This window comes from Aspergillus vadensis, assembly GCF_003184925.1.
Source record: "Aspergillus vadensis CBS 113365 unplaced genomic scaffold BO88scaffold_5, whole genome shotgun sequence".
In the NCBI taxonomy this organism is placed as follows: domain Eukaryota; kingdom Fungi; phylum Ascomycota; class Eurotiomycetes; order Eurotiales; family Aspergillaceae; genus Aspergillus; species Aspergillus vadensis.
Window position 1 is genome coordinate 497,229 of NW_020292043.1, and position 26,841 is coordinate 524,069.

The 26,841-nt window shown below is 51.2% G+C and overlaps 7 protein-coding genes across 7 annotated transcripts; 2 read left to right on the forward strand and 5 right to left on the reverse strand.

Annotated features, from left to right (window-relative positions):
• Positions 1-589: 589 nt before the first annotated feature.
• Positions 590-2,307, reverse strand: BO88DRAFT_334407 (uncharacterized protein; the record flags this gene model as incomplete). Its single annotated transcript, XM_025702802.1, has 2 exons — positions 590-2,092; positions 2,209-2,307. The coding sequence occupies 2 exons, from the start codon at positions 2,305-2,307 to the stop codon at positions 590-592; spliced, it is 1,602 nt and encodes a 533-aa protein (XP_025565316.1).
• Positions 2,308-4,593: 2,286 nt separating this feature from the next.
• On the reverse strand, positions 4,594-6,383 carry BO88DRAFT_360866 (BAG family molecular chaperone regulator). Its single transcript, XM_025703861.1, has one exon. It carries the CDS (start codon positions 6,218-6,220, stop codon positions 5,027-5,029), a length of 1,194 nt encoding a protein of 397 aa, XP_025565317.1. The 5' UTR covers positions 6,221-6,383; the 3' UTR covers positions 4,594-5,026.
• Positions 6,384-7,753: 1,370 nt separating this feature from the next.
• Positions 7,754-10,365, reverse strand: BO88DRAFT_402883 (LMBR1 domain-containing protein). The gene is made up of 2 exons (XM_025706220.1): positions 9,700-10,365; positions 7,754-9,620 (listed from the first exon to the last, which is right to left on the reverse strand). The coding sequence occupies exons 1-2, from the start codon at positions 9,999-10,001 to the stop codon at positions 7,883-7,885; spliced, it is 2,040 nt and encodes a 679-aa protein (XP_025565318.1). The 5' UTR covers positions 10,002-10,365; the 3' UTR covers positions 7,754-7,882.
• A 3,639-nt stretch (positions 10,366-14,004) lies between these two features.
• Positions 14,005-19,697, forward strand: BO88DRAFT_402885 (uncharacterized protein). Its single transcript, XM_025706221.1, has 4 exons — positions 14,005-14,680; positions 14,807-14,909; positions 14,971-17,829; positions 17,899-19,697. Exons 1-4 carry the CDS (start codon positions 14,478-14,480, stop codon positions 19,303-19,305), a joined length of 4,572 nt encoding a protein of 1,523 aa, XP_025565319.1. The 5' UTR covers positions 14,005-14,477; the 3' UTR covers positions 19,306-19,697.
• Positions 19,698-20,241: 544 nt separating this feature from the next.
• On the forward strand, positions 20,242-21,735 carry BO88DRAFT_334594 (putative nucleotide-sugar transporter; the record flags this gene model as incomplete). Its single annotated transcript, XM_025702807.1, has 4 exons — positions 20,242-20,325; positions 20,381-20,457; positions 20,521-21,399; positions 21,462-21,735. 4 exons carry the CDS (start codon positions 20,242-20,244, stop codon positions 21,733-21,735), a joined length of 1,314 nt encoding a protein of 437 aa, XP_025565320.1.
• A 555-nt stretch (positions 21,736-22,290) lies between these two features.
• BO88DRAFT_486035 (putative sterol o-acyltransferase (APE2)) lies at positions 22,291-25,016 on the reverse strand. Its single transcript, XM_025712387.1, has 6 exons — positions 24,463-25,016; positions 23,964-24,407; positions 23,202-23,906; positions 22,893-23,148; positions 22,797-22,838; positions 22,291-22,739 (listed from the first exon to the last, which is right to left on the reverse strand). Exons 1-6 carry the CDS (start codon positions 24,579-24,581, stop codon positions 22,713-22,715), a joined length of 1,593 nt encoding a protein of 530 aa, XP_025565321.1. The 5' UTR covers positions 24,582-25,016; the 3' UTR covers positions 22,291-22,712.
• A 362-nt stretch (positions 25,017-25,378) lies between these two features.
• Positions 25,379-26,826, reverse strand: BO88DRAFT_402888 (translation initiation factor eIF2B subunit alpha). The gene is given in 2 exon segments (XM_025706222.1): positions 25,379-26,783; positions 26,795-26,826. 1 exon segment carries the CDS (start codon positions 26,596-26,598, stop codon positions 25,633-25,635), a length of 966 nt encoding a protein of 321 aa, XP_025565322.1. The 5' UTR covers positions 26,599-26,783; positions 26,795-26,826; the 3' UTR covers positions 25,379-25,632.
• Positions 26,827-26,841: the final 15 nt, after the last annotated feature.

A 26,841-nucleotide genomic window follows, 5' to 3' on the forward strand; every position in this document is an offset into this window, starting at 1 on the left:
GGGAAGTGGGGTTATTTATAAGATTGGGTGGAATGGGTTTAATCAAGGTTTCGGCGGGATGATGGAATCGATCAGATAGGATGGAATAAATTAATGAATGAATGGATGAATGATGGAATGAGGAGAGCGGATGGTCGGATTACGCAAGGTGCGCTAGGGTGATTATGTAATGAGGGGTGCTGGGGGGGTGGCTTATTAATGATGGGTTATATGGGGGGTTCTAGAACGGTCACTTAGCTATGTATATAATCAGATGTATACTTATTGTATACTAATTGCAATAAATATATAATATAATTGTGAATTGTCTATAACGATATGCACAAAGAAAATCAATGCATGTTCAAGGAAAGACGCGTGATGTCGTAATGACCGCTCAATGCAAGTGCACAAACACTGGAATCAACAGATAGGGAATCAAATGAGAGTAAAAGTCTCCAAGGAACGACAAGAAGTAAAAGGTGGATAGCTATTAAAATCCTAGTCAGATCAAACACCACCCAGCTCGCTGAAAAAACAAATCCACAATGCAGGAAATAGGTATCTTAAATGACGGACATATGCCACTCAAAACGAATGCGTCCTCCCCCTACATCACGATGCAGCATCCGCAGCCCTTCTCCTTCGGCGGCGGTTCCTGCGCAGTCACCACTGGCGGGCTCCATTTTGGCTGCAGCGCCGCCTGTGGTGGTTCATGTACCCGCGGCATCGTGCTGTAGCCCGTGCCGGAATTCGGCCGTCCCGACTCCTTGGCCGGTGTCTCCAAGTTCGGGGTCTTCTGCTCTTGCACTTCTTCTTTCTCCACCTTTTCGTTCTGTTCGATCGGCTCCGGCTCCGGCTCCTCTTCCTTGGGTGCCGGCTTCTCAGAGGGCTTTGGCCCGTCCGGCCCGATGGCTAGCGGAGCAAACTCCCGATCATACGTGGTAGGCGTCTTGCCTTCCTTCTCCCACTGCTCCTGCTGCATGCGTCGTGCATGTGTGGGAAGAATCTGCTGGTCAGGCGGAAGACGTGGATCGGGCTTGTACATCGTCGCCAACCACGGAGGATCGCCTTCCGGCCGGTTAATGGGACGATTCTCAGCGGCTTTGGTGGCCCGCAACGTGCTAGACGGTGCCCGGCTTCTCGGGGTCGCCTTTCGTGTAGTCGACGGAGGAGCCGACGTCTTGCGATTGGTAGCACCGCCCTTGGTGGTCTTCCTACCGGCCGCATTTTGTAGGGTGTTCCCGCGACTCCCAGGCCGGCTTCCTGCCGGAGTAATGTTCTGGGCAGAGTCCACCGACATCGGCTCACTAGCCCGACGGGGCATCCCGAAGGACAAAGCATCGTCATCTCCGTGGGTATTCGCGCGGCTGCGCTGCTTGGAGAATTCCCGTCCACCGTTCTCGGGATTGGGAGAGACCGGTACTGGGATACCTGAGGGAATGGGTATCCGCGAAGAGCTTTTGCGAAGTCCGGGGTTGCGGTAGAAGCCAGCCGCTCCATTGGCCATGCCTTCTTCCTGTCGACGAGAATCCCACCTTCCACGCTCTTCCCCTTCATCTGGGAAGGTTGGAGAGCCGCTATGTTCCCGGAGCTGGGAATCGCCGTGCAAACTAGGCCAGGGTTCCAGTTGCTCGGTCGGAGGGGAGGTGGCAGGCGTTCCATACAAGTCGTAGTTCTTTGCGCGCGTCTTGTTGCCCTCACCAGCCCGACGCTGTAGCAGAATGGCGGCCTGCTGCAGCTCCTCGCTCTCAATCTTGGCCAGCTTGTCGCGATGGATCCAATTGTCCTGGTCGATCTCGTCCGTATACATGCCCATTCCCTCGTGCCACTCGCCGTGCCTCACCGACCCCTTCCGATAAAGAGTATCCGTCGAGTCTTTGACATTGCCGGCGCTACGACTGGCTACATCGTGTCCGTAGATTGAGCGTGAGCTGCCTGCTTCACTTCCGCGTCGGCTGTGGCTGGCTTGTGGGCGGCCCCGGGAGGTCAAGTGCTCGTGAGCATAGGCGTGACGCGATAGCGAGGAGCTGCGAGAGCCCTTGGAATTACGCTCCCTGGACCTGGCGTGTGAATCGTGGGAGGACCGTGATTTTGAGCGATGCTTAGTACTCTACCGAAACCCAGGTTAGCATGCCAGTCCGGCTTTTGGCCCGTGAAGGCCGGGACGATCGGCGCGATTGCATCAGAGCACCGCAGAAAGGTATGTCGGGAGTGTAACACACTTACATCCTGTCGAATCGGGACGGCGTACTCCCACTGACCCCCATCTACGCTGGGTGACGTCCAAACATCTGTCGTGTAAGTCGCGGTAGCTGTCCCCGCCATTCCAACAGCAATTATTAAGATTCAGTCAAGGCCAGGCCAGCTGGAACCCGTGGTGCGGCGAAGGTGCTTGCAGGACGATTAAAGAGAGTCTGATCACTAGGTGAATAATTTTTTTGCCCTTCCCGTCTTGTTCCCCGATCAGGCCATCCCAGTAGCGCACAGACCAGAAACAGCAATCGTGCTGGACCGTTTGTCTCGAAGACCCCCTAAGCCGAGACTCCAACAAGTGTATGTACGATGTGAGGGGTAAGGTGGTTGGGAGATAGAGGGCACGAGTCGGTGGGAAAGGGGGGGAAGAAGCGGAACACGAGAGATGCTCCGAAAGGAGGAAATCGTAAACAGCCAGGGAAGTGGAGAAGCCGGAGCCTTAGAATTGCAGCGCAATATGTAATTCCCGGGGGGTGGAAGAGGAAGTCAGGGACCGGCGGGATGGGTACCGTGGACGTAACTCCGGGCTGGGCACTATTATAGGCCGACGGCGGTTGGCAGACGGCTAGCAGTGTCGGGATCCGAGAAGCAGGACCGGTCGAGAAATTGGAAGAAAGTGGAATAATGTCGAGGTAGGTGAATTAGGGGGGAAGTTAAGTGGATGGGAAAGAAGATGGATGAGCTTCGATGAGGGGCAGAGAAGAGTCGAGAGTTAAACGACTGGGAGAAGAGGGAGAAAGAGGAGAGGCGGAGAAGGAAGAAGAGGAGGAGGGGAAGGAAGAAGCCCAAGGAAAAGGAGTGGTTGCAAAGAGATGTGGCTGGACCCGTGGCGCCAAAACTGATTCGTTGACACTCCGGGGGAAGCTGATTAAAGAAAACGTCAAAAGAGATAGTAAGTAGGTATAAGATGAGGAAGAAAAGAATAGAGGAAGTGCACTGTCCAAGGGTCCCAACCCAGAAGAAGCCGAATGGAAGGGAAGAAGAAGGGCTAAAAGATGAGAGGGGAGAAGAAGAGGAGAAACGGGAGGGAGAGAGAAAGAGAATAATGTCGAGAACCAAGACAGAAAGGCAGAACAGAGAGAGACAGACACGGGGGGGAAAAAGTCCCAATCTCCTTCAGGATTAGCTTCCCGGTGACTATCAGACAAGCCTAGAACTGGTCTGGCCAATCACTCCGACCATCGCCGACTAGAAAAAGAAAAGAACAATTCCCAGCAATTGCCTCGAGAAGTAAACTGTGTTAAACTAAAACCCAAAAGGAGTGTATCTCACTGTCGATCCATCGTTTCCCAACTGACTGGCACCGAAAACTGTTCTTTTTTCCCTGTCTTCCCCGTCAACGTCCATGTGCAGTCTATCTATCTACAGTAATTCTGTACTTTTTGCCAAACCCTGCAGCTGAGCCCTCACATTGCTTCCTGCTTCCATCTTCTTTCCTACATTTGTAAATATTTTTTTTTTCTCGTAGATTCTGAGAGTTCAGTATATTGAGATCCAAGGTCTGCCTATTGTTTGCCTGTCTGCCTTGAGCACCGAGGAGATGGATCGATACAATATGCAATTTCCCCAGTGACGGGTCGATATGACATCGAGGACGCCAACCGAGGCTAAGGGGGAAAGGACTTCAATTGAATACTTCAAGTCACATCTTTGAGTTTCTGTTCTCGATTGCGTTGTGATACATCTCTCCCATCTTGCATTTTTAAGCGAGGCCACTAGTTCAGGGATCCGCCTGGTAAGTAGGAAGTAGATCTCCCATCACACCCTCTACTACCACTACTTACTACTACTGTACTTGCTGTACTAGTAGACACCGTTAGTATGATCTACCCAATCCCTGCCAGTTACAGTCCCGCGGGATCAGAATAAGAAACCATGACTCTATCACACACTCTCTGCACATTACAGGAGTAAAAGCAAAAACTCAATTCCTTACAAAAACAAACGATAATCATACATAGAAGTTGTTATCCCCAATTCCAATCTGATAGCCTCACCGTCAAAAGTCGGGTAGATTCCCAACTTACCCGTAACAACCTCCTTGCCTTTACCTACCCCAACCCAACCCAACCCATGACCAAACAGTACCAGTATCGCCCATTACCAACCAGCAACTTCTCATCACCAGATGGCTTGCTCCGTGGTCTACGCCACAAGCGCTGACAGGCTCAACATCAACGTCAAGGTTTGTTCTGACCAAGGTCATCCCGAACTCTGAGGGTATGTCTGAACCAGGATACCCTTGATTGACCTGACCTACCATGAGTGAAGCGTGTGGTTGGCTCGGAGAGTATCTTGCGCTCATGATCTAGTAGTTCACCGCATCCGAACACTACTTAGTACTTAATTAAACACGTGGTCCACATGTGCTTATGTATGTGTGAAATATATGTAAGTAAGCAAGTGGTAGAAACACACTGATTTGTACGGACTATCGCAATCAATATCCTGCAAGGAATCCACCCCCAGCCACCAGCCCATTCATTTTATCATCCGGACGCCGTCCCATGCAAATCATAGGTAAAACCCGCATCGTTTGAATGTATGTGCAGCATGAATTCGGTCGCGGTCGTGGTCTCGATGCACGAGGGGGGTCTGTCTGTTCTAAATAAATGACTCCTGGATGGCACCCGACAGACAGACCCTAACAAAGCAAAGCAAATGAAGATAGCAAAAGGTTAATGTGTTCTCTATTTCGTTGTATTATTATGATCATCTTTCCCTGGAATATTCCCATCTCTCATGTACAGAAGAAAAAGCAAAAGTTGCATAATTTGCCAGCCACGACGTCTCATGTCCTGCTGACCTGGTCCAGACTGTTGAGCGCATTCTGAGCTGACTTGACAAGAGCCCGACGCGCATCACGGATCTCCTGCACACCGTCGGGATTGATGTTGTCTGCATTCAGGAGAACCTGCGCCAGGATCGTCTCCGTCAGCTTCTTGTACTCGAACTCGCGCGACTTGGCATCCGCCGGGGTGTTCGTGATGTATTCCTCGCAGAGAGGAACGAGCTCCCGCTGCAGATACGACGACAGGGCGTTCACTTGGTCGATCGGGTTGTTGAACGACTTCAGATTGGGTGCTGGGGGCGGCATGCCGGTTCCGTTGGACGGGCGCGGAGGTTCTTCGGCGGGAGGTGGGAGGGTTTTTGAGCCGTCGGCCTGCTTTCCGCCCTTCCTCTTATTCTTGCTGTTGCGCTTCTTGTTCTTGCCCGACTTCTTGCGACCAGATCCCTCCTGACGGGCGGATTCCGCGTTCCTGTCAGCCTCCGCCTCGGACAATTCACTGGGCGAGCTCTCCCCCGGCTCCACTCCGGAGACGACACACAGCACTTCCGACTGCTGCTTAAGACCCTCCGACCGACACGGCAGCGAGTCGTTGTCCAATAACTTTCCCTTGTAGAGCAGTTTGATCCGCTTCGGATCAGGGGTGCGCGTCGCCTCCGCTGCCCGCTGTCTCAGTTGACCCACGCTGAGGGCGCCGTCGTTGATAGCGTAAGCCGGGAAGTGCAGATCGTACTTTTCCTTGCGGTGTTTCAGAATAAGAGTGTCGGGCTCGGTGTCCTCCGCTCCTGCGTATTGATTGCGATACGTGTTTGCGGGTGGGTCGACGATATCATCTTGTGTGATGTAGCTGTAGTCGTTGTCGGTGACTTGGGGGGTATTGTCGGCGTTGGTGTAACCGCGGCGCCAGAAGTTGGCGAACGGAGTGCGCCAGGACATGACGAGAATGACAATTGTACAGACGATGAGGGTGTAAGCGACGGGTGTGGTGTATGCGCCGTCGGGGTGGTCCGCTAGTAGTTCGGGCCAAGGCGTAAGCAGGCGCAGGGGAGTCGAGTCTTTGGCTGATGAGAGCGTGGCGACGAGTTGATGGTGGAAAGTGTGTAAGGACGGAGGAAGGTTGGTGGTGACGTGGTCTAAGTAGGATGCACACGTCTCGCCCAGCGAGGACAGAGAAATGTGCGAGAGCAGCTGGCTCATGGATTGACGGCCAGGGCACGAGGCAATGAAGGGGGATGACGACAGGGGAAGGGCGTGTTTGAGGTCATGGAAGATGGCCACTTTAGCTCCGGACCAGGCAGATAAGGCGGAGAGGGCTTTTTTTTTGCCGCAGCCGCAAATCCTGCGGTGGAGCAGCTGCCCGCAATCGGAGTTGCGCAGTCAACTTACTTGGGCGGTACTACTTACTACTTACTAGTACTTGTTGCTCAAGGCAGACAGGCATATATCCTCCAGTAGTATCTAGTTACTACTACTAGTGATCTCCTGACAAGGCTGCTGTGCCTTTCTCATTGCTTTTGCCCCTTCCTCCTCACACGACAAACAACAACACGAGCCACACCATGTGGTCTACAAGGCTTACAGGGGAAAAGCATAATCTGCCAAGCCAGTGACTCAAATCTATATTCTCCTCGCCCAGGCATACTCATACTATCTATACTACGACATCATCACTACAAAATATACCGCATCAAAGTAGTACTTCAATATAACACCCAACAGACCAAACAACAATAAACCTACATACAAGACCCTACATTATCCCCTCTTCATAGGCTACCAGCCTATTTGATCGACCACACGTGGCAATGCACTGCGCACGTCAGATTGGGTTTCATTTTCGCAGAAAAACAACCAACCCTTTATTTTATTTTATTTTTTATTTTTTTTTGCTCCTCTGGAGCCTTATAGGCAGCAAATCCTCAGCTGCTGAGTGGCAAAACAATTCTAAAGGTGAACAATGAAAGTTACCTACCGATCGACACGATCCAGGACTAAGTCTGGCTATCCATGTCAGACTAACGCTACAAATACGAGGACAGGATTTTGACCCCGCCCGTCTGAACCCATTCAGTATGATAGTTCAGTTAGGTACCAGCAGAATACAGTAGTTACATGATACTTTGGCTCGAGAACAGCAACCGGGTAGACATCTATTTCTTGGAAAAGTTAAGCCTTAGTGCGCATGTATTATATGAGTTCTTCGTCTGGAGTTAGTGTTCTACACTTGAAGGATACCAAGTGACAAAGTAATATAATTCACCTTACCATGACCTAGAACGTTCATCAGGCTTATCTATCCATCCATCCATCCATCCATCCTGTGTAAGCAACACCCCTTGTCTAAGTGATATGCATATGCATATGATATGACCAACAGGTGTCAGGTACCTACCTACCTGCTGTATCATGCTGGACATGGGGGATTTAGCTTGCTGCTTGCTTACCCTGACTCCTGCAGCGTGATCGACATGGCACTAAAAGGTGCCAGTGAGTGGGTAGCAGGTTATCTAGTATATAGATTTCCCCGCAGCCGTTGTGATCGGGAGAGATCATGCTTGATGAGATGAGAGGAGATGGGTTTTAGTTGCAGTAGGTGCAGGTAGTAGATTGAAGGTAGAGGTGGATGTTGATACTAGTAGTCACTGAAATATATACATGGCCTGGCAGACACTGGATATCTGTGGCCAGATGTGAAGCGGCGGGGATAGTCTACAAACATAGTATACAGGATAAGCGCAAAACTGTCATTGAGAGCTATATATACTATGTACATCTATAAACATTACCATGTAAAAGTGTCTACCAGCAACGCCTTCGCCATGCAGCAAGTCAGGTTACATTACCGACCGGTCAGTGTTCTTACAGTCGGACTCCGCCAGGTGCTGGTCGACCACCAAACCACCTTGCTAGTCCGCCATCACCCTCATTGCTTTCGCTGCCCATCCATCTGGGAAGACGGAAGGAGTCGCCCTGCAGCCACTGGGGCTTGCTGGCGGTTTCGAATGTGTTCCTCACTCGATGAGCGAAGGACTGGAAAAAGTTATCTTCATCCTCATCTTCCATCAACGGAGTCGTGGCTGGTGTCCCTCTGGAGGCCCGAGGGGTTCTAGAATTCTCCAGCAGCGCGGTGCGAGAGGAGGAAAATGCTGGCGTGTCATCGTCAATGCGACTGGACGGGCGAGGTGACCGACCGCCACGAGGGGAGAGTCCCAAAGAGCCGAGGCCGTTGAGCTCCCGGTCGATAAGATCACGCCCCTCTCGCCACCCACCTAGTCCGTAGCCACCGGGGTTGTTCTCCAGATCATCGTCTTCTTCTTCCAGAAGACCCCAGCTGCAGATATTCTGGACGCGACCGTAAAGGTTGAATAGGGTGGCACCGATAGGCACCAGAATGAAGACCGGGAAGAAGTAATCAAAGCCCTTTCCGAGCGGGGTAAGGTCAATGAACCGGCCCAAGAACTTGTAAAAAGTAGTGTTCTGCCGGACGGTCGCAGGCAAAAAGGTCAAGAAGTTGTAAGCGATGGGAACTGTCAGTCTGGCGACTAGCCCCGCATACCAACAGGCGCTCTCCCCGTACGTGTTTCGGCGGACCAATGCACGGTTGCCCCACACTTTGGCGTCGTTGACACCCACTAATGCTGCCGAGCACATGTACAGCAGCCAAGCAGAGGCAATCAATTGGCGCCCAAAGTCGACCGGCGCAGGCTCCTTGTGGTATGAAACTATAGAAAGCGTCACGACGGATAGCCGAGGCGCCAAGGACTTGACCAACTCCGACCAGACAACGCACACGGAGGCCGCCGAGAAAACTGCGCCTAGTGCAAGTCGTACGTTTGGAATGACATGCACATAGAGGTGGTAGCGCATATAGGGACTCAGGAAGTTCAGGCTCGGGAGCCAAGATGATCGATGGGGGGAGTGAATAAACTCGAGCTTCTTAGATGCCGACGCATTGATAATTGCCTGCATGTCTGCTGCGGATAGGACCAAGCGATCCCACTCATCGACGAAGCGAGCCTTCTGATGCCGAGCGCGCTGAAGACGTCGGGTCAAGTCCGCAAGGTAACGTTCAGTAATGACGGCAGGGATAGTGCCGGGCCCCTCCGCATGTTCCAAGAGCCCCGAACGCAGCTCGGGCGGGTTCGACGTCTCTGCCAATTCATCAATCCATTCCTGGAAATCGCGAGCCGTGCCCGTTTTGCGACGCTGCAATTGGGCTACTTGCGACTCCAAGCTTTCCAGGTCATTAATGGCGTCCATCAAACGGTCGTGCAGTTTCGGGGCATGTGCTTGGATTCTCCGCAGACGACCACTGACGTTGGAGTTACGGAAGAGCGTGCGGGGAATGGACACAAGTCCGTGACCCATCAGATAGATGGCCAGAACCAGACCCCAAACATATGCAAGAGCCATCACTAGCGTCTTGATCGAGGTGAATTCAAAACCATTCTGGATCGAGATGTAGATTAATCCGACCGTTGCACAGCACAGAACAATCAGTTGGTACCGCGCATTGGAACGAATGGAGTATTGAATGCGACCCTTCGGATCACGGTAGCCCGAATCAATGTATTCTCCGAGTAAAGGAAGGATGGCCCTGAGAGGAAGTAAAGAGTTAGTGATTGATCTAGATGGTGACGGTCGCGACCGGACACATCGTGCTGCACATCACCTACCATGTCAGCACAAAGATTAGCCAGTAAGCAATGCGCCAGGAGACGAGAATTAGACGGTCGGGTAGCCAGATGGCCGTGGGGCCTCCGCCATCGCGTGAGCTCGATGCCAGATCAATTGGTACTAGAAGAACTACACTGGCCGGAAGCGCGAGTGCAAGGAAGACGGGGATGGAAAGGTAGGCCGGAGTCGCGCGGAGAGTGAGAAAGCGTCGCAGAAGTAACAAAACTAGCACAGAGATCGTAAGGAGGGCCAAAGTAAAAAAGACGCTGGACCCCACGGGAACCGGTGATGCGGAAATCATGGCGATTCTGGAGGGGCGTTCGACATGCGGCAGCGGAGGAAGGAGGTAGGAGTAACTAGTCGCAGTACGGGGAAATCCAGGGTCTTGATCGATCGGATCAGTCAATCAATCAATAATAATCATCGTAGGTCAACTAAAAGAGAGACTGTTTGACCCGAGAGATCCAGGGGGGGTTGCAGGAGCATGCAAAGAAGGTTTTGGAGGCTAGACAGGACGCGGAAAAAAGGGACCGAACAGACAGAGAGGTGATACTGGAAACGAGGACAGTTTTATGGATCATCTCATTTCCCAAAGCTCGTCGTTGTTGGTCGATGCTAATCAAAGTGCATCCATCTGGTGACGACAGCACCCGCGTCACGTGGTATCACCTGACGTGTTCCGCTGCTAAAAGAAGCAACAGGCGGACGAGTCCTTTTAAGGCACTGTTTAGTCAGGTCCACTTAGCTGACGCTTTTGCCCGCATTCGACACTAGCCCGATGGATACGGACGGATGATCACGGCGGTGCCTGCGATCGACTCCGTGCCTGGTCGGTCACCCGTGGGGGAAGTTGAAACGGGAAGGATGGAAGTTCTCACGCTGGGGTGTTGTGAAATGAGATGTATCATCCGATTTCATTGCTTGATATATATTCTAAAAACATAGCTCTTGCTGCTGAAGCCATGATATATGCCCTATATCTCCAGAGTTGCAGAGTTCATGGTTAATACCTCATCCTATGAAGTAGTCCGACATACAATACAGTACTGATCCCGACCACTCCGAAGCACCGCGTGTTTCAGCCGCCGCTTTCCCTGCTCACTTATTCTTTCCTCTTTCTAAGTACTTTGAAGTTTGAAGGAACACCTTACCTTCATACTACCCGCCACCCAAACTCTGTCTTTGTAGAACACTCCCCCCAGGTTCATGTACAAGATCTCTGAACGCAGAGATATCAATGTTAGCTTGGCTTCGTCTTGATCAGGGGATTGTGATGTGAGAAGAGTGTGGTGGCATATGTTTACATTTATAGTAATCTGAGTCTTCGAAGGGTGAAAAGTGGAAAATGACCAAAATTGTCAATCGATAGAAATGGATTGGAAGGGGGGAGACAGCATTGACACCCACAGTCGCCCTAGTGAGTAGGTCGTACGGTCGATTGGCAGATGGCCATGGCTTCTATTCGCGCATCGGAACTTAGTAGTCATTTTTGGTCTGCCGCGTACGGACGCTATGTGCTATTACTTCATTTGGTTCAGTGTCTGCAAGGTAGACACTCGCTTTATTGAGCTAGCAATGGATAAACCGGAAAGCAACAACCGGAGCGTAAAGATCAAGTATTGTAGGACGGCCCTTGTTACCGCACTTCCATCCGCACAGACAGACAGCTTGGTTCTGGCTCCTGTTGGAATTTCTACATACTTGAAATATTATTTGGACGCAGGAACATCGAACGATTCAGTTGACACGACTTTGGATGTAATGCAGTGGACCCAAGCTGAGAATGATTGCAGTTAGTTCATCTGACTTCAGCTCGCCCTCTTTGAATATTAGTGCAGGTTATCTACTAGTTAGACTGCTATCTATCTAGTATCTAGTCCCTGGGTAGGCTATCGTCCCACGGAACCAGAGGGATTGCCAGTAGTGGGGCAAAGAGTACACACGCGCACCTCTAGTAAGTCCGATTGAGTAGCGGTAGGAATTCTGGATGGAACCAGGCGGCCGCTTTCGTAGTAATACTCATATTATACAGAAGAGACATCCTCCCATTTGGTAGACTACTTACCGACTCGGTGGATATTTCACTTAGGGTGTGAGGACATCCGTATTCAATGCGGAAACATCCAGACAAAAAAAGACTTTTTGTTTCCAAAGGTTCATGCACACTAATTGGGTGATAGTATTGGGGGTGGAGGGGGGAGGGGACCTGACCAACCAACTACTGATTCCTTCAGGCTGTGTACTACTACCAAGGTAACTAGAATGGTCGGCCCCTGTGCGGGATATTGAGACCATTGGAAGAGTAGGGTGGGAAAAAAAAGTAAAGAACAGAGAAAAAAAGAAATGAGAGGAAAAGAAAGAAAAACATGAAGCATTGATTCGATGCGGAAGGTCTGCGAAACCAACATTTCTTGGCCTGACAGACCTTGCGTCCCTTTCAGCCAGTCACCCGGACCAGGCCAATACGGTACTAGTAAGTAGACGGATAGTTAGTTAGTAAGTAGTAAGTCAGTCAGTAGTTCCAAGTCACCTTCAGTCAGTCACTCAATCAATCAGTCAAGAGTCAGAGCCAGTCATGATGAACTGAAAATGGGCAGGGGACCGGTACCGAGAAGGAAAAGATGGCCCGCTTTGGTCGTTCCCCCCCATCTCTGCAGCCGTCATTTGCACGACACCCAACTCTCTTTTCTTCTATCTTGTGAGGAAGAATCCATGGATGGAGACCAGGTCAGAAGATTGAGAAAGGGACAGTCAATACATTGACTTATTGGATGAAAGAATAAGAAGAGTATTGATTTGATACAAAGTACTAGTTGGTCAGTTAGTTAGTTAATTAGTTACTTACTTCTACTCAAGACTACTGGTAGTTATTTCTTTGGGAGAAGTATCCATTGCTTTTACTTACATCTCTTTTTTTAAAATACCAAGCGACGGGAAGAGGGTGTACCTTAAGCAGGCAGCCCACTCTGGACCTACGGCAAGTAGAAAAGATACCCACTTGGTCCTAGTTGAGGGACTAATTAAGTTTCCCTAACCTTGCCCGACCGACGACGAGCACCAACGGGCAGATCCCCAAGAAGGGCCTTGGGAAGTCTAGTACCTGTTAGTCTGGCTCTTCTCGGCCACACTAACCCAAACTCGCGCCTTAGGCACACCACTCCCATCAATTGCTCAATTACCTTACCGTTACCACCACCCAAACTTAGACTTCCTTAACCCCAGCACAGCATCGCCTGCCCTCCTCCTCCCTCTTGCCCGCTCGTTTTCTCGCTCCTTCAAGCGGGATCTTCAACATTTCTTGCCTGCTTCCTCCTCCTCCTCCTCCTCCCACCTTCAATCTCCCTTAACCACACCCCCCCTCTCTATCTTCCTCATTCTCCCCTTTGTTACCCATATATTGGGATTTGTCGAGGTTATTATATTCTCTTGTTATTTTTTGTTTTTTTTATATTTTCTTTTCAAAAGATTTCCCTTCCTTTTTTTTTTTTTATCTTATTATTTTCTATTTCCTTTTCTTATTATATTTTTCTTTTTCTTTCTGTTTTTTACCCACTCAATTTTACCTTCTTCATAACCCGGCTATTCCTCCCTTCCTAGTCTAATTCCCTGGTTTCGCGATCTCCGCCTTTCCCACCCTCTCACTCACTCTCTCTTTACCACTCGAGTTTCTCAGACCGATTCCTCTCTGGCTGTTTATTTCCTTTCTCATTGACCACACACACCTCCTCTCTCTTTTTTAAACTATTGCTATTACTATCACTATTCTCTTCGGCCCTTTTTTTCCTTTTTCCTCGTCTCATTTTCTCTACATCTAATCCTGCCCTCCCAGCTGACACGCTTGTCGAACACGCCACCGTGCAGCTGGTTATCGGGTTACCTGTCTTACTGTAAACTCAGGTATGATGATCCCCTTCTTGACTCTAGCGTCCTCCTCTTTCCGACCGTTCGGCTTTTTGCGCACTTCTGCATTCATTCACTGCCAAACCAGAACGCTGGAAATTTACTGCCCTGCTGGATGCTTTTGCCTTTCTCTTTCTTCTCTTCTTCTTCTTATTCTTCTTGTTCTTCTGCTGTAATTTCGAAGCAACATCCTAACTTGTTCATTTTTCCTCCTTCCCGCTTAGGTTTCCGAAATTACCTCGTCATTTCTCCCCGTCCTGCCACCCATCTTCCCAACTCTTAGAGCCCCGGGAAGCTCCATAGTCATCGAGACGAACGGCTCTGCACTCACTGGCCCAGTGCCACTGCAACATCCCTGTCACTGATCCAGCATCCACCGGACTCAATCCTGCTTAGTCTGACAACCCCCCCCAAGCCACTCCCCCCGGGCATCTGCCAACGAAACCGCTCTGTCTGAACACTGGTGCCCGAACGCCTTGTTTCCCTGCTGCGTTGGTCCCCCGTGTTCTACCGCCGTCCCGTGCTTGTTCCTATTGCTCGTCTTCTTTCGTTTCACCCCCATCTACCTACCTGGATTTACAGCGAAAGCCCACGCCGCAACCAACTCAACAGTCTCGGACGCGATCAACCTGCGACGAGACTCATCTGCATCGTCTTCCCGTTTTCCTTTCTCTCGTGCCCCCTCAGGCCCCACCGCCGGTCTCATCCCACATCTCTCTCGCACCGACGACGTCTGCTGGAAGAGCGCCCGTCTACTTTGACTTACAATTTCTTCTATCGCATAGTGTAGCGCTTGGCATTGACGCCGGCGAATGCTGACACCCACGGACGGCTTGCGCGGACTACTCCTCGATCCCCATTGAGGGGGGTTGTTGACATGAATCCGGCAAACTTCCCCAATGTTGGCGGGGCCATGAATGGCGGAGTTAAGCCGCATGGCCAAATGCAACTTCCGACAAAACCTGAGAATAACCAAATAATTCTCCAGCAAGTCGCACAGGCGCTGCAGGCACAGGGTCAATATTCCGGTTGGCGAGCAGATGTTCCCATCAGGGAGCGAGCACTCAAGGTGTACCAAATGTAGGTTCCCACCATGCGCATCCCTGTTGTCAACTGACCTGACTCAAATAAATTCACTTGCACCCCTCCCCTTCCTTTCATTCACTAAGAAGTGACTGGTGCCTACGCTAATCCATCACCTTCTAGGATCACCTCACTGCGTTTAATACAGCCTCGTATAGACATGCAGAATGCTGCGCATGCTGCCTTGACCTTCGAACAGAAGGCATTCAAAGAGGCTGGTCAGAAGGTAGATACTGTTACTTCCCTTTACCGTATGTTACGTGGGCTCTAATCATGGCGTCTATCAGGCCGATTACGAAAGGGAATGCAATGAGAAGCTCCTTCATATTCGCGATACTCGTGCAAGACAGGCAGCCGTAATGCAAGGTGGGATGATGCCCCAAGGGCAAGCTATGGGAATGCCTGGATTGGGACAGCCGCCATTCAACCCGCAAATGAATCGCCCCGTGCAAGCATCGCCTTTGCCCGGACAACAGCAAATGTCGATGGGCATGGGTGACATAAGCCAACAAGCTGCAATGCAACACCGCCAGCAAGCGCAGCAGCAACATCAGAACATATTACAGCAACAGCGCCCGCAACAAAAGCCTGCGAATGGGGCAGCGCTTTCGGACGATCTAAACACCCTTTCCGCTTCCGAGTACGAACAAGTCTGTCGCATAGCGAGTCAGATCATCTCGAAGACCTCGCCAGAGGATCTCGAGAAGATCAAGATGAACCTGCAGAACATGACGCCCGAGCAGCGGGGGTATTTGCAACGGAAAAACATGGACCCGATCACTTACTTCTTTCGCTCTCAGGCGCTCAACCAGTTGAAGAGGTTCAAGAAGAATCGGGGTGATATTCGCCCGCCAGGTGCTGGGGTTGATCCCAACGGTGCCATGATGGGCGACCCCATGATGAACACACAGCGACATATGTTTCAGAATATGATAAACGCACAACGCAACTCCTTCTCGGTAGGCAGCCAGCAAGGCTTGGATCCATCATCGTTCATTGGAAATGTTGAGAACATCCAGGGACAACAGGCCGATGGGTTGCGCTCCCAGGAGGCAGGCCAACTTGTGGTGCCCGCGAGCTCCTCGCAGATGAACCAGCAACCATTCACGACGCCCCAGAATATGTTCCAGGTCGGACAGCAGCTTGGTCAGGGCGCGCAGGCAAATATAAACGGCTCTGGAATAAGCCCACAGTTTCTAGCCCAGCAGCATGTGCAGAATGCACAGACTATGCCGCAGGATAGATCTCAACAAGCATCTCAGTTCCAGGCGCAGCCACAGCCACAATCCCAGTCAGCGCAAGACCAAGCACGGGTACAAGCAGCTGCCAAAGTACAATTCGCAATGTCTCAAAACCAACCTGGCGCGCGAATGCAGCATCAAATGTCCCAACAAAGCCCAGCTATGCCCATGTTGAATCGGCCAATGGCTCCAGGTCAGATTTCTCCGCCACAAGGAACAGCGCAAGTCCGGCCTCCGTCCCGGCCCCAGGGAATGGGACAACAGCCTGGGAACATGCAGATGAATGGACAACCGTCTATGCAAAGACCACAGATTCCACCTAACCTCCCCCCGCAAATCCAGGAGCAACTCAATTCGATGAGCAACGAACAGTTAAGCGCATTTCTAATGAACCATCAACGGCGTGCGCTGGCAAACAACCAGGCCCTGGCTAGGGCAAATGCCTCGCAGCAGTCCATGCCCATGCAGCAGAATCTATCGCAGTCGAGTCAAGGCCAGCAGATGATCAATGGCCAAATGATGAACGGCCAGATGCAAAATGGGCAGAACCTGCGAGCATCTCTCAATTTGCAACAACAACTTGCGGGAATGGGTGGTGCCCAACAGCCTAACCAGATGCTGCCAGGTCAGATGTCCGTCCAACAGCGACAGCAACAGCAGCAACAGCAGCGCCAGCAGGATCTCTATAAGCTTCAACTTCTTCGTGCGCACAGCGGCGGTATGGAAATGTCTCCCGAACAGGTCAAAGAAATGGATCGATTGCATTTTCCGCCCGCGATATTGAGCAACAACCCGAACATCTCCTCGGCTGTTCCGAAGAATATCAAGACCTGGGGTCAGCTGAAGCAATTGGCAGCCACAAGCCCGCAACTGCTGGGAGGCGCCGACATCACGAAGCTGCTGGCGTTGCAGAAACTCCACCTCGCTCAGATTCTTGCTCAGTCCAAAGAGAATGCTCGCAACCCCGAACAGGGTGGACAAGGCCCTTGGATGCCGACGCCGTTCCAAGGGCAGCCGCAGCCTTTGATGAACCCACAGCTCCAAGCTGGCCAGCAGCAGATGCCAATGAATATGCCGGTTATGCGTCCCATCTCCGCGCAAGATATTCAATTGGCCCGCCAGCGCCTAGGAAGTCAGGTGCAGAATCTGAGCGATGATCAACTCCGCGAATTGCTGCATAGAAACCGACAGAAGCAGATACAGGCGGCCCAGAGTCGAGCGGCCCAGGCTCTTGCCGCCCAACAGGCACAACAACAATCTCTATCAGCACCGCAGCCCCCGGTTACTGTGCCGCCCTCGATGCCTCAAGTCAAACCGGAGCCGCAGCCCTCACAGCAAACGGTGCAGCAGCCCCAGCAAAATTCGAGTACAAAGGCTCAGGCCCAGTCTGTGCCGGCTGGCAAGAATGCGAAAGGGCCTGTTGCAAAACAGGCACCGAAAAGGAAGTTGCCACATGATGAGTCTACAGAATCTCAATCCACTCCAGAACAGAAGCCCGCTCCTCCCGCACCTTCTCAGGCGGGAGCAACCCCTGCACAGGCAAAGGCGAATATGCTTTTCACTCGCGAGCAATTGGCTGCTATGACGCCCCAGCAACGCGCACAGTTCGAGGCACATTTGCGCCGACAGCAACCTCAGCAACCTCAAGGCCGTGTTCCCATCAGCAGATCGCATGCAGAGGAACAATGGAACAAGTTGCCAGAAAAGTTAAAGCAGTTGTACAACGAAATTGCCAGAAACACTCCTCCAGGGGAGCCTGTATCCATTACGCCAGAGCAAAAGGCAACCATGGCGCAACAGCTGCGGGAGATCACTGACTACCTAAGTAAAATGGATAATCTTATCCAATTCCTGGCTACTAAAATCCCCGGACAAGAGAAGAATGTGCACAGTTTGCTTTCAATGGTGAGTTATGCGATTGCTTTCCCTTTCCATTATATATGTGGTTCGTTCATGACTGACGATGCTTTCCAGCGGGTCTACTTAATGAGGCAATTCAAACCAGGGCCCGATTGGACTCTCAACGACCAGTTCACAATTTCGCCACAATATCTGGGGCTCTACACTGGTTCCATCAAGAAGCTGTTCCATACCATGATTGCGCGCGTCAACCAACAGATGCCAGGCCCACGGTTTAGCGTCTCTCAGGGAGCACCTTCGCAACAGGCCAGCCAATCCAACATGCCCGCCCTGAACGCAAGCAATCTGCAACAATTGCAACAGCAGGAGGAAGCACTTCAGCGTGCCCGCCGAGCCTCCAGCCAGACTGTTTCTGGCGCTGCTGCCATCCCGCAAGCGCCGTTTGGAGCGCCTTCTCCTCAAGGTGTTCCACATGCCTACGGCCCGGGTAGTGTTCCTCCGGAACAGCTGAAACTTCCTCCCCCCAAGAAACGCAAGCAGTCCCAAACCGGAGCTACACCCGTTTCTGCGGCGCCAACTTCCAAGGCGCAGGCAGGAAAGCCGGCCGATGCACGGTCGACCGGTGCAGCCTTGGGTGGGATCTTTAAGTGCAGTGTCCCCGAGTGTCAGCATCACTACCAAGGGTTGGCGACGCAAAACGCCTTGGACAGGCACGTTGCAGAGGCTCACCAGGTTGAAGAGCCCATTGAGAACCCGCTGGAGTTCGCCCTGGAGAGCTTCCGCACCTGCCTCGTGAAGGACGAGGATAAGAGTGGGGCTCCAGACCTGAAGAGCATCCCGCTTGTGAACGGTAAGGTCGCTGCAACCTCGTCACCTTCCAAGCACGAGGTTAAACTCGAGGCGGCCACTCCAGTCCTTACAAGTGCGGCTTCCATGGGGCGAGCTCCCAGCCAAGTAGGACCAAAGCCTAGTTCGCCAGCATCGAACCAACAGTTGACGCCTCGCACGTCCACGGCCAAACCGGCAATGCCATCTCCCCTTAAGCCAACAGCCGGCAAAGACGGCAAGAAGGAGCCGGCCAAACTGGCCGAGCCAGGACCCTCTGCGGACGCAACTCCTCAAGATCCGTGGGCAAACAGCGCGATTTCCCTCGACGTAATACAGGATACCTTCATGGACTTTGGCGATGACGGCGGCCTTGGATTCGGTGCTATGGATGAATTCCTGAACCCTGAGATGTTTACCAACACGCAAGCGAAAGATACACCGGATTCCGTTGAGACTGGCCTCGTAACCCAAACACCCAAGGATACCGAGCTTCCGAAGACGGATGATCTCAATGGCAAGACCGAAGGGAGTGAGGGCAGCTGGCTTCCCGCGGATTGGATTACCTTTCCAGGCCGGCTGGAAGATGGAATTATGATGACGGATCCGTGGGAGGAATTTGATTGGGATTTGGTCGACCGCAAAGACGGGGCGATTAACGTTGACGATAGCGGCATCGCGATATGTGCGATATAGGCAGGTACCCTGTGATGAGAAGCGTTTTATGATTTGAGCCGGCGAAAGGCGTGCGGATTACTACGTCATTATGGCATGGACCACGAATGATTACTGTACATTAAGCCGAGGAGGACTTGTCACTACTAGTTCGTGACGTGTTGTGTGTTTCTTTTTACTTTTTACTGGTCGGTATTCTTCTGGCGCGGCGTTGGACGGAGCGAGTGATAAAAAAAGAGGGTTTATTTGCTGAGTCGCCCTGGGAGCAAGGCTCTCTCGGGGATGGTTTGAAGAGTGAGAACCGCCACGGCCTGGAGAAAGTATCAGGGCTGAGGAGGGTAACTGGATGTATCCCATGGCTGTTTTGAAGCACCATCTAGTCTAGCTTTAATTATACCAATATTCCATCTGTATACATCTTGATGCATGCATACTTTAGTGTTAACTAACTAGAACGAGAGTTAGTTAACTTGTACTGTCCGTATGTATGCCAGCCGTAATGATACGCCCCATACGGACCCGTGACAAGACCCACTCCGGGATCAGCTGCCGATAAGGTTAGCCTGTCCACCTGAAAGCTGTGGCTCTTCTTCCCCATGAACTCTCCCTCCATCTTCCCACCCATCATCCTCGTCTGCTTTGTTCCGTGTTTCTCCCATCGATTGTCCTCGGTCTTCCAGGATGGGTGTTCAATAGCTCCCTGTTTGCTAGCTTCCTTCCGAATATACATGAATGTGCCTTGAAATTCCTCTTGCTTTCCCACCCATCGTTAGCTTCTCCAGACTTGGCCAACTAACCCACTCCCTCCCTCCCTGTGACCACCTTATCACTCCACCCACGTGAGCCACCGAGAGGCTTATCTATCGCCCTCAGTACCTCCCTCTACCTCCTCCCTGCTTCGTGCTATTCAACAATCACTCCTTTTGTCCCTCATATTCTTACCACACTCGGGGCATCATGGCGAATAAAGCTGCCGTTCCATTCCTGGTGACGATGATGCTCGTCACCGGGGTGTGCAACACCATCCTCAACAAATACCAGGTCTGACTTCCCTACTGTTGTATGCCACACACCTTTTCGCTCACCCGATGAACAGGACATGCAATGCGTGTGGAATTGCGACTCGCCCTATCCCAAATACCGTCGCACCTTCGAGCAACCCGTTATCCAAACGTAGGCATTCCTCTCCTTGCCCTAGTCTGCATATGTCGGCTCACAATCTCCCTTGGATGACAGTATTCAGATGTTCACCGGAGAAATGGGAAGCTGGCTGGTGATTCTCATGACCTGGCTGTATCAACGGTATCTTGCTCCGCGCTTGTCCAACAACTCTTCGCCTCTTCTAGCTGGTGGTTATCACCCTGTCAACAATACGGAAGGACTCGACGATGAGGAAGATTATACCATCAGAGGGCCAGAAGCTTCAGATGATGTCACAAAGCCCGCCACGCTAGCAGACGGTCGCATTCACCTTCGAGGATACAAGATCTTTCTTCTCGCTGCACCAGCGTGCTGCGATATTGCCGGCACAACTCTGATGAACGTCGGGTTGCTCTTTGTTGCTGCCAGTGTCTACCAGATGACTCGCGGTGCCCTGGTTCTATTCGTCGGCCTCTTTAGTGTTCTTTTCCTCCACCGCAAACTTCATCTCTATCATTGGTTGGCGCTTTTCATTGTGGTCTTAGGTGTTGCTCTGGTCGGTCTTGCAGGTGCCCTCTTCGCCGACAATCAAGGGCACGACGTCACCCAGGGAAGTGCTGCCACCGCCGTGACCCATGCTATCCGGGAAGTCCAGGCCACAACGCGGTCTCCGGAAGCACTGAAAGCCGTCGTTGGTGTGCTGCTTATAGCCGCAGCCCAGATCTTCACGGCGTCTCAATTTGTTTTGGAAGAGTGGATCTTGGAAAACTATGAAATGGACCCCCTCCAGGTTGTTGGCTGGGAAGGTATCTTCGGGTTCTCTGTCACCGTCATTGGCTCGATCATCTTGTACTTGACCATCGGACGTACAGAGGCCGGCCGCTACGGCTACTTCGATGCAAAGGAAGGATGGAGCCAGGTTTTCCATAACCGAGCAATCGCCATGTCCAGTTTCTTGATCATGATAAGCATTGGGTGAGTCTCTTTTTAATATCCCTCCTTATCCGTCCACAGCATACTAATCATGACAATCTCAGCGGATTCAACTTCTTCGGTCTCTCCGTCACCCGCACCGTATCCGCTACCTCCCGCAGCACTATTGACACCTGCCGGACCCTCTTCATTTGGCTAGTCTCCCTCGCTCTGGGCTGGGAGACCTTCAAATGGCTACAAGTCGTCGGCTTCGCGCTCCTCGTCTACGGAACCTTCCTCTTCAACGATATTGTCCGCCCGCCGCTCAAAGCCTGCCTTCCTAGTACTCGCCGCGACCACGAGATTCTCCTCCCTGAAGAGCCGATTGAGCATATGTAAGTTGATCGGCTCACTTCATCTTCGCATGATACACATCATACACCCAACTTGAATCCATAAGTACGTCACCTTGATTGGTGACGTCACGTGTCTCTTGTCCTTGACGGACCAGACATCGCTTCAGGTTTTGTTTGATACTGGATATCTATCGCTCTCGCAGTACAAGTGCTTCAGGTTCTTGGCATGGGAACATCTCTGTTTTTGGTTGATTATCTTGGTTCATTATCGGCGTTTCGATTTTGGCTACGTTGCTCTAGGATTACAAATTGGATTATAGAGGCAGGTACTCAGGCATGAAGCCGCTGGTGAGTGGGGTTTGTTTCTGTGAAACAATATACAGTATCTCCTTTCTTGGTCTTATGTTTGATTTGGCTGTGTGTAACTGGCGTCTCTGAGATTTGTTGGCTTAAACGACGAGTCATATACTCGGAACATGGGTATATAGAGAAAGTAGTAGTCGTAGTACTAGCCAGTATAGCTGAACCCAATCGCTAAGAGTATTCAGATCGCAATTGATCATAGCCCCACCTGGTTTACCATGAAGCCTTTCTCCATATTCTGTATCTAAGTTGTTTGTCTAAACCCATCAATATACTAGGTGTTATAGTACATATGTCCATGCATAGAATCAACTTTAAGTAGACCAATCTATTATCTTCCTGTTAACGCAAAGTAGTCCTTCTCAGAATATGACCAACAAATGGAAGAAAAAGAAACACAAGATGAAATATGCAATAAACCCGACTGATGATATACAATCCCAAAACAACAAGCAGGGTATAAAATGTAAACATGCATGTATATATGTATAGTAGTATATATGTAAAGCGAAATGATAAGACAAGCTCAAATGATAATGTACGTCGAATATGGTATGTTACAGACTCGGGATAAGATGTTGGTGGTGGGGCTAGATAGGTGGGGGTGGGGGGATAATTTGCAGCCAACTGCTAACAGGGCTTTTTAGCTTCGTGCGTCTAGACGAGGACGTATAGCGCACACATCTGTGGTAGGTTAGAACTGATCGAGAACTCCAAGTATAAAGTCGTTGGTAAGCTTACCAGTGATAATCCGAAAATCATAGATAGCCAGAAGAAGAGGTTCTGGATTGAGTCAGTATTTGGTTTGGGGCACTGTATTCGGGAGGGGGAAAGTACGTTTAAAGTTGTCTTTCCTCGGACGTATTTGGACTTCTGTACCGCAACGATGGGTAGCTGGAGCATCATCGCTAAGAATCCGTAGCCGCGGAGCTTCTTGGTTATGCAGCTCATAACTAATTCGTGGGCGATGGCGCTGACGAGGAAAGTGATAAACATGGCGACCGGCTTGGAGAAGTTTGATAGCGAGGGAAAGTATACATGGCGGCGGAGGAAGTGGTGAACGGGGATGTTCCATTCGCGGGAGAACTCGAGCCTGTAGCCAAATTAGTAGCCATCATCAAAGAGGCTTTAGAAGCTCCCACTAACCAGTCACATGAATTCCACCAGTCTGAGTAAAAGTGACGATCAGCGAAACAAGTTAGTTCCGCGAAGGCGCCCAAAACATATTCGAAGATCACCAAGAACACAAGTAGAAACGTGACCATGAAGGGGAAAAGAAGCATGCTGATGGTCTCTGCGAGTATCAGCGCTTTTTCGGTCGCGCTTGACACCTTGTGCAATTGGATGTTGGCCTCTGTCAGAACAGGGAGGATAAACTCTTCGCTTGTCAATGTCAATAGGAAAATGCATCCGAAGATAGCCAAAGTCTTCAAGCCGATTTCAATCCACCGTCTTTCCTTGCTCCGAGGATATTCCAACTCGTAGCAGAGAGTGGGGCAGAATACAAAGTCGACATAATTGACAACGGTAAGATTCTGAGGATAGGTGACGTTTCCCATAGGAGAGGTGAGCTCTGTGGCCAAGTCCTCGCGCAGTTCAGCGATCGACTCGGAGCGCGCATGGTGGCTCGCACGCCGGGCTACCGAGCGTCGACGGGGGGATGCATCTGGGTATGGGATTGGCGCTTCCAATGAGACTTTCCCTGGCTTGTCGAGAGACGCTAGTCGACGCTGCGTCTCGCTCAGATGACCATTGTAGAACGCATACGAGTGCACCTTCATCAGAATGGTTAGAGTATGAAGGGTGAAGAAGACCTGGGCCGTCCAGGTCCAGCGCATCATAAACGGCCAACTACGAGCCTGGTTAGCTGCTGCATCTAGCCGAAGGTACAGTGAGATGCCAACTTACTTGATCCATAGAATGGCCCAGCCTGCCTCGAAGATGCTTTGCACGACCATGCCACCTCTTCCCCAGCGCATCAAGCTACTGCTTTTTCGTATGAGATGGTGGAGCGGCAGGACCACTGCGCTACTGACCACCATAGCCACGTCACTGAACCCCATGGACCACACGTTTTCTGACAACAGGCTCCATACTCTGATCCTCAAGGGATAGCCAGTATCCTTGATATTCCGAAGCATCGTAGTAACGACCATGATAAACAATGCAATCCAAAACAGGGTATAGAAGCCGCGGAAGTCACGGTACTCGCTCCGCGGGTCAAAATGGGATACTCGAGGAACATAATCGATTGTATAGAATATTCGAGTCCGGGCTCGTGCTTGCTTTCTTGCCGTGGAAATTGAATGCGCGGAGGGGGGAGCATCGTCGGGGACCGGGGTTGAGCGGCCACTGGTGAGGAAAGTTAGCACCAGCCATTCTAGTAATTCCGTATGCAAGTACTTGCCTCGAATCAGCTTTCTCCAAGGGGGAAATTGCTGTCAAATCGTCTAGATTCTTTGACCCCGGAACGGCACGGGGCCGTAGTAAAGGGGAGCCATTAGGTGGTTGAACGGCCGAAGACATGCTGCGGGCAGGGACAAAAGCAATAGGAGAAATTCGTCGGTTCACATGGATCCAAGGAACCGGAGAGCCAGCACCCCAATAGTTATATAGATAGACGAAATCTGACACATGCAGAAAGCTGACACAGACAGGAAGGGGGGTGAGTGCTGGACGTTTGAGGTGGATCCTATAGCAAAAGACGGAGTATGACCGCGGGCTGGTAAGGCTGGCTCGTGCAGCGGCCGATCAGCAGAAACGAATACGAAACTGCGCGCAGACAAGGAGACGTAGGGCGGAAGTCTTTTGCGATCGACGGTATCAGGTGTACAGGCTTAATGCAGGGAGTAAGACGGATGACACCTCATGAACAAGGCTTGGAGCGTGGTACAGTAAGAAAAGAAAAGCCAATGGCGGCTGCAGGGGGCTAGATAAACTACATGGTAGGAGTTCATGAACAAGATGTCCATCGCGGAATGAAATCATAGGGGAAAGCCATTACGGAGTACTTCCTGCCTAATATGGCAAGTCTGTTGCCTCTTTCACCGCCTGCTGCCTTGAATGAGGATAGCCTCGGCAGTATTCCCCGCAAACTGTATGGCTTACAATACAAATACAAACAAACATACTATGACGCAAATTAGAGCAGTTGCCTCACACGCTTCAAATGTCTCACGTAATTCATAGGCAAGAATGATGACTAGTAGTCAGCTACATCTGCCCCTTAAGACATAACATCACTCACGCGGTGAGGTGTACTAAGCTTATCTTAGTGTGGCATGAAACAACGGCGGCGGGTGTGGCTGTGAATAGCCAATATGCCGGGATTCTGCATTTTGTAAATTTGGAAAATAGTAATTGCTACGTTCCTTGTCGGATCTTGTAATCCTAGTTCTATTCAGCTGTTATTTTCTTTGGGATTTGCAGACAGACATCACATTGCAAACCAATAAACACCTTGAGTATCCGGAGATATCATGACCTTAACGCCAATCCGCTTCATTCAGTTTTTAAAAGACATCACAAGCTCCACGCCTCATGCCTGTATGGAAGGGCGCGGAATGGAAATGGAAAATTAGAACCAAATCTTGATCAGCTCCTCACTGACCGCACTTGGCGTCAAGACACCGCTGTCGGTGATCAAGGCAGAGATCAGATGGGGGGGAGTGAAGTCTACTACATCAGCACTGTCCGCCGTGTTGATGGCCTTGGCATCGGCTGCATCCGTAGGCAAAGCTTGCTGTTGCTTCGCCTCGTCGGCAACATCTTCTTCAGTCTTGAAATCGATCACGCGCTGCTCAATCGGCAAATCATACTGGCTGAGCGGGTAGAGACGGACGAACTTGTGGCTCTCCGCCACAACGTAGAAGGGTTTGCCCATAGCCTTAGCAAGAAGACCGATCTGGTAGGTTCCCATACGCGACACGATTCCACCGTTTTCAACCACACCCTCGGCACCGACAATGACAGTATCGGCCTTGCCCATCGAGTATGCAACAGCCGACTCCGGGATCGTAGCGACAGGAACACCCTTCGCCCGGAGAGCGCGCACAGTCTCCATACCTTCCGGTTCATCGGAATGCGCACCAGTACCCTTCGCCGATGACAGGACATAGATCACCTTGAACCGCACTGCCGACGGGCCGCCCTTCTCATCCGCGGCCTTCTGTAGCAACGAAGCGACAACTCGCGATCCTCCATTCGTCAAAATTGTGCTTCCATCGCGTACAAAGCCTCGTCCAAACGCCGCGATCTTGTCTCGACTCTCCTTCGCACGTCTAATGAACAACCGTCCGTTTGACAGAAGATGCGCCCTGATCGCGTTGAAATCACCTGCGGGCCCGAGCTGTCCGGGTCTCTGCAGGGTAGTGATCAGGTACCGCTGGAAGAGGTCGGTTCCAGCGGAGAGACCAATGGGGTTCGGGATTGACTGTTTCAGGTGTGCAGTAGATTTCTCGAGAAGGTCGAGCGTCTCGGATATCGTCGAGGAGGGAGAGTTTGTAAGGAGTAGTACCAGAGCTTCGATAGCTGCAATTGGCATAGTCAGGTCTGGATCGGAGCGGAGCAAGTCATTGTAGGTCGCGACAATGCTGGAAAGAATAAATATTAGCGAACCAAAGGACTAGAACTTCCTGGATGTGAAGTAGGTGACTTACTCGAACGGCTTGGCGGCGGCCGATGTGGGAGCTGCCATGATGTCTGAAGAACGCCGAGAAGCTATAATACTCCAAGAAGTTGAGAGCCGTTAGCTGGAAAACCTCGCGTTCACAGCAAGAAAGCACTA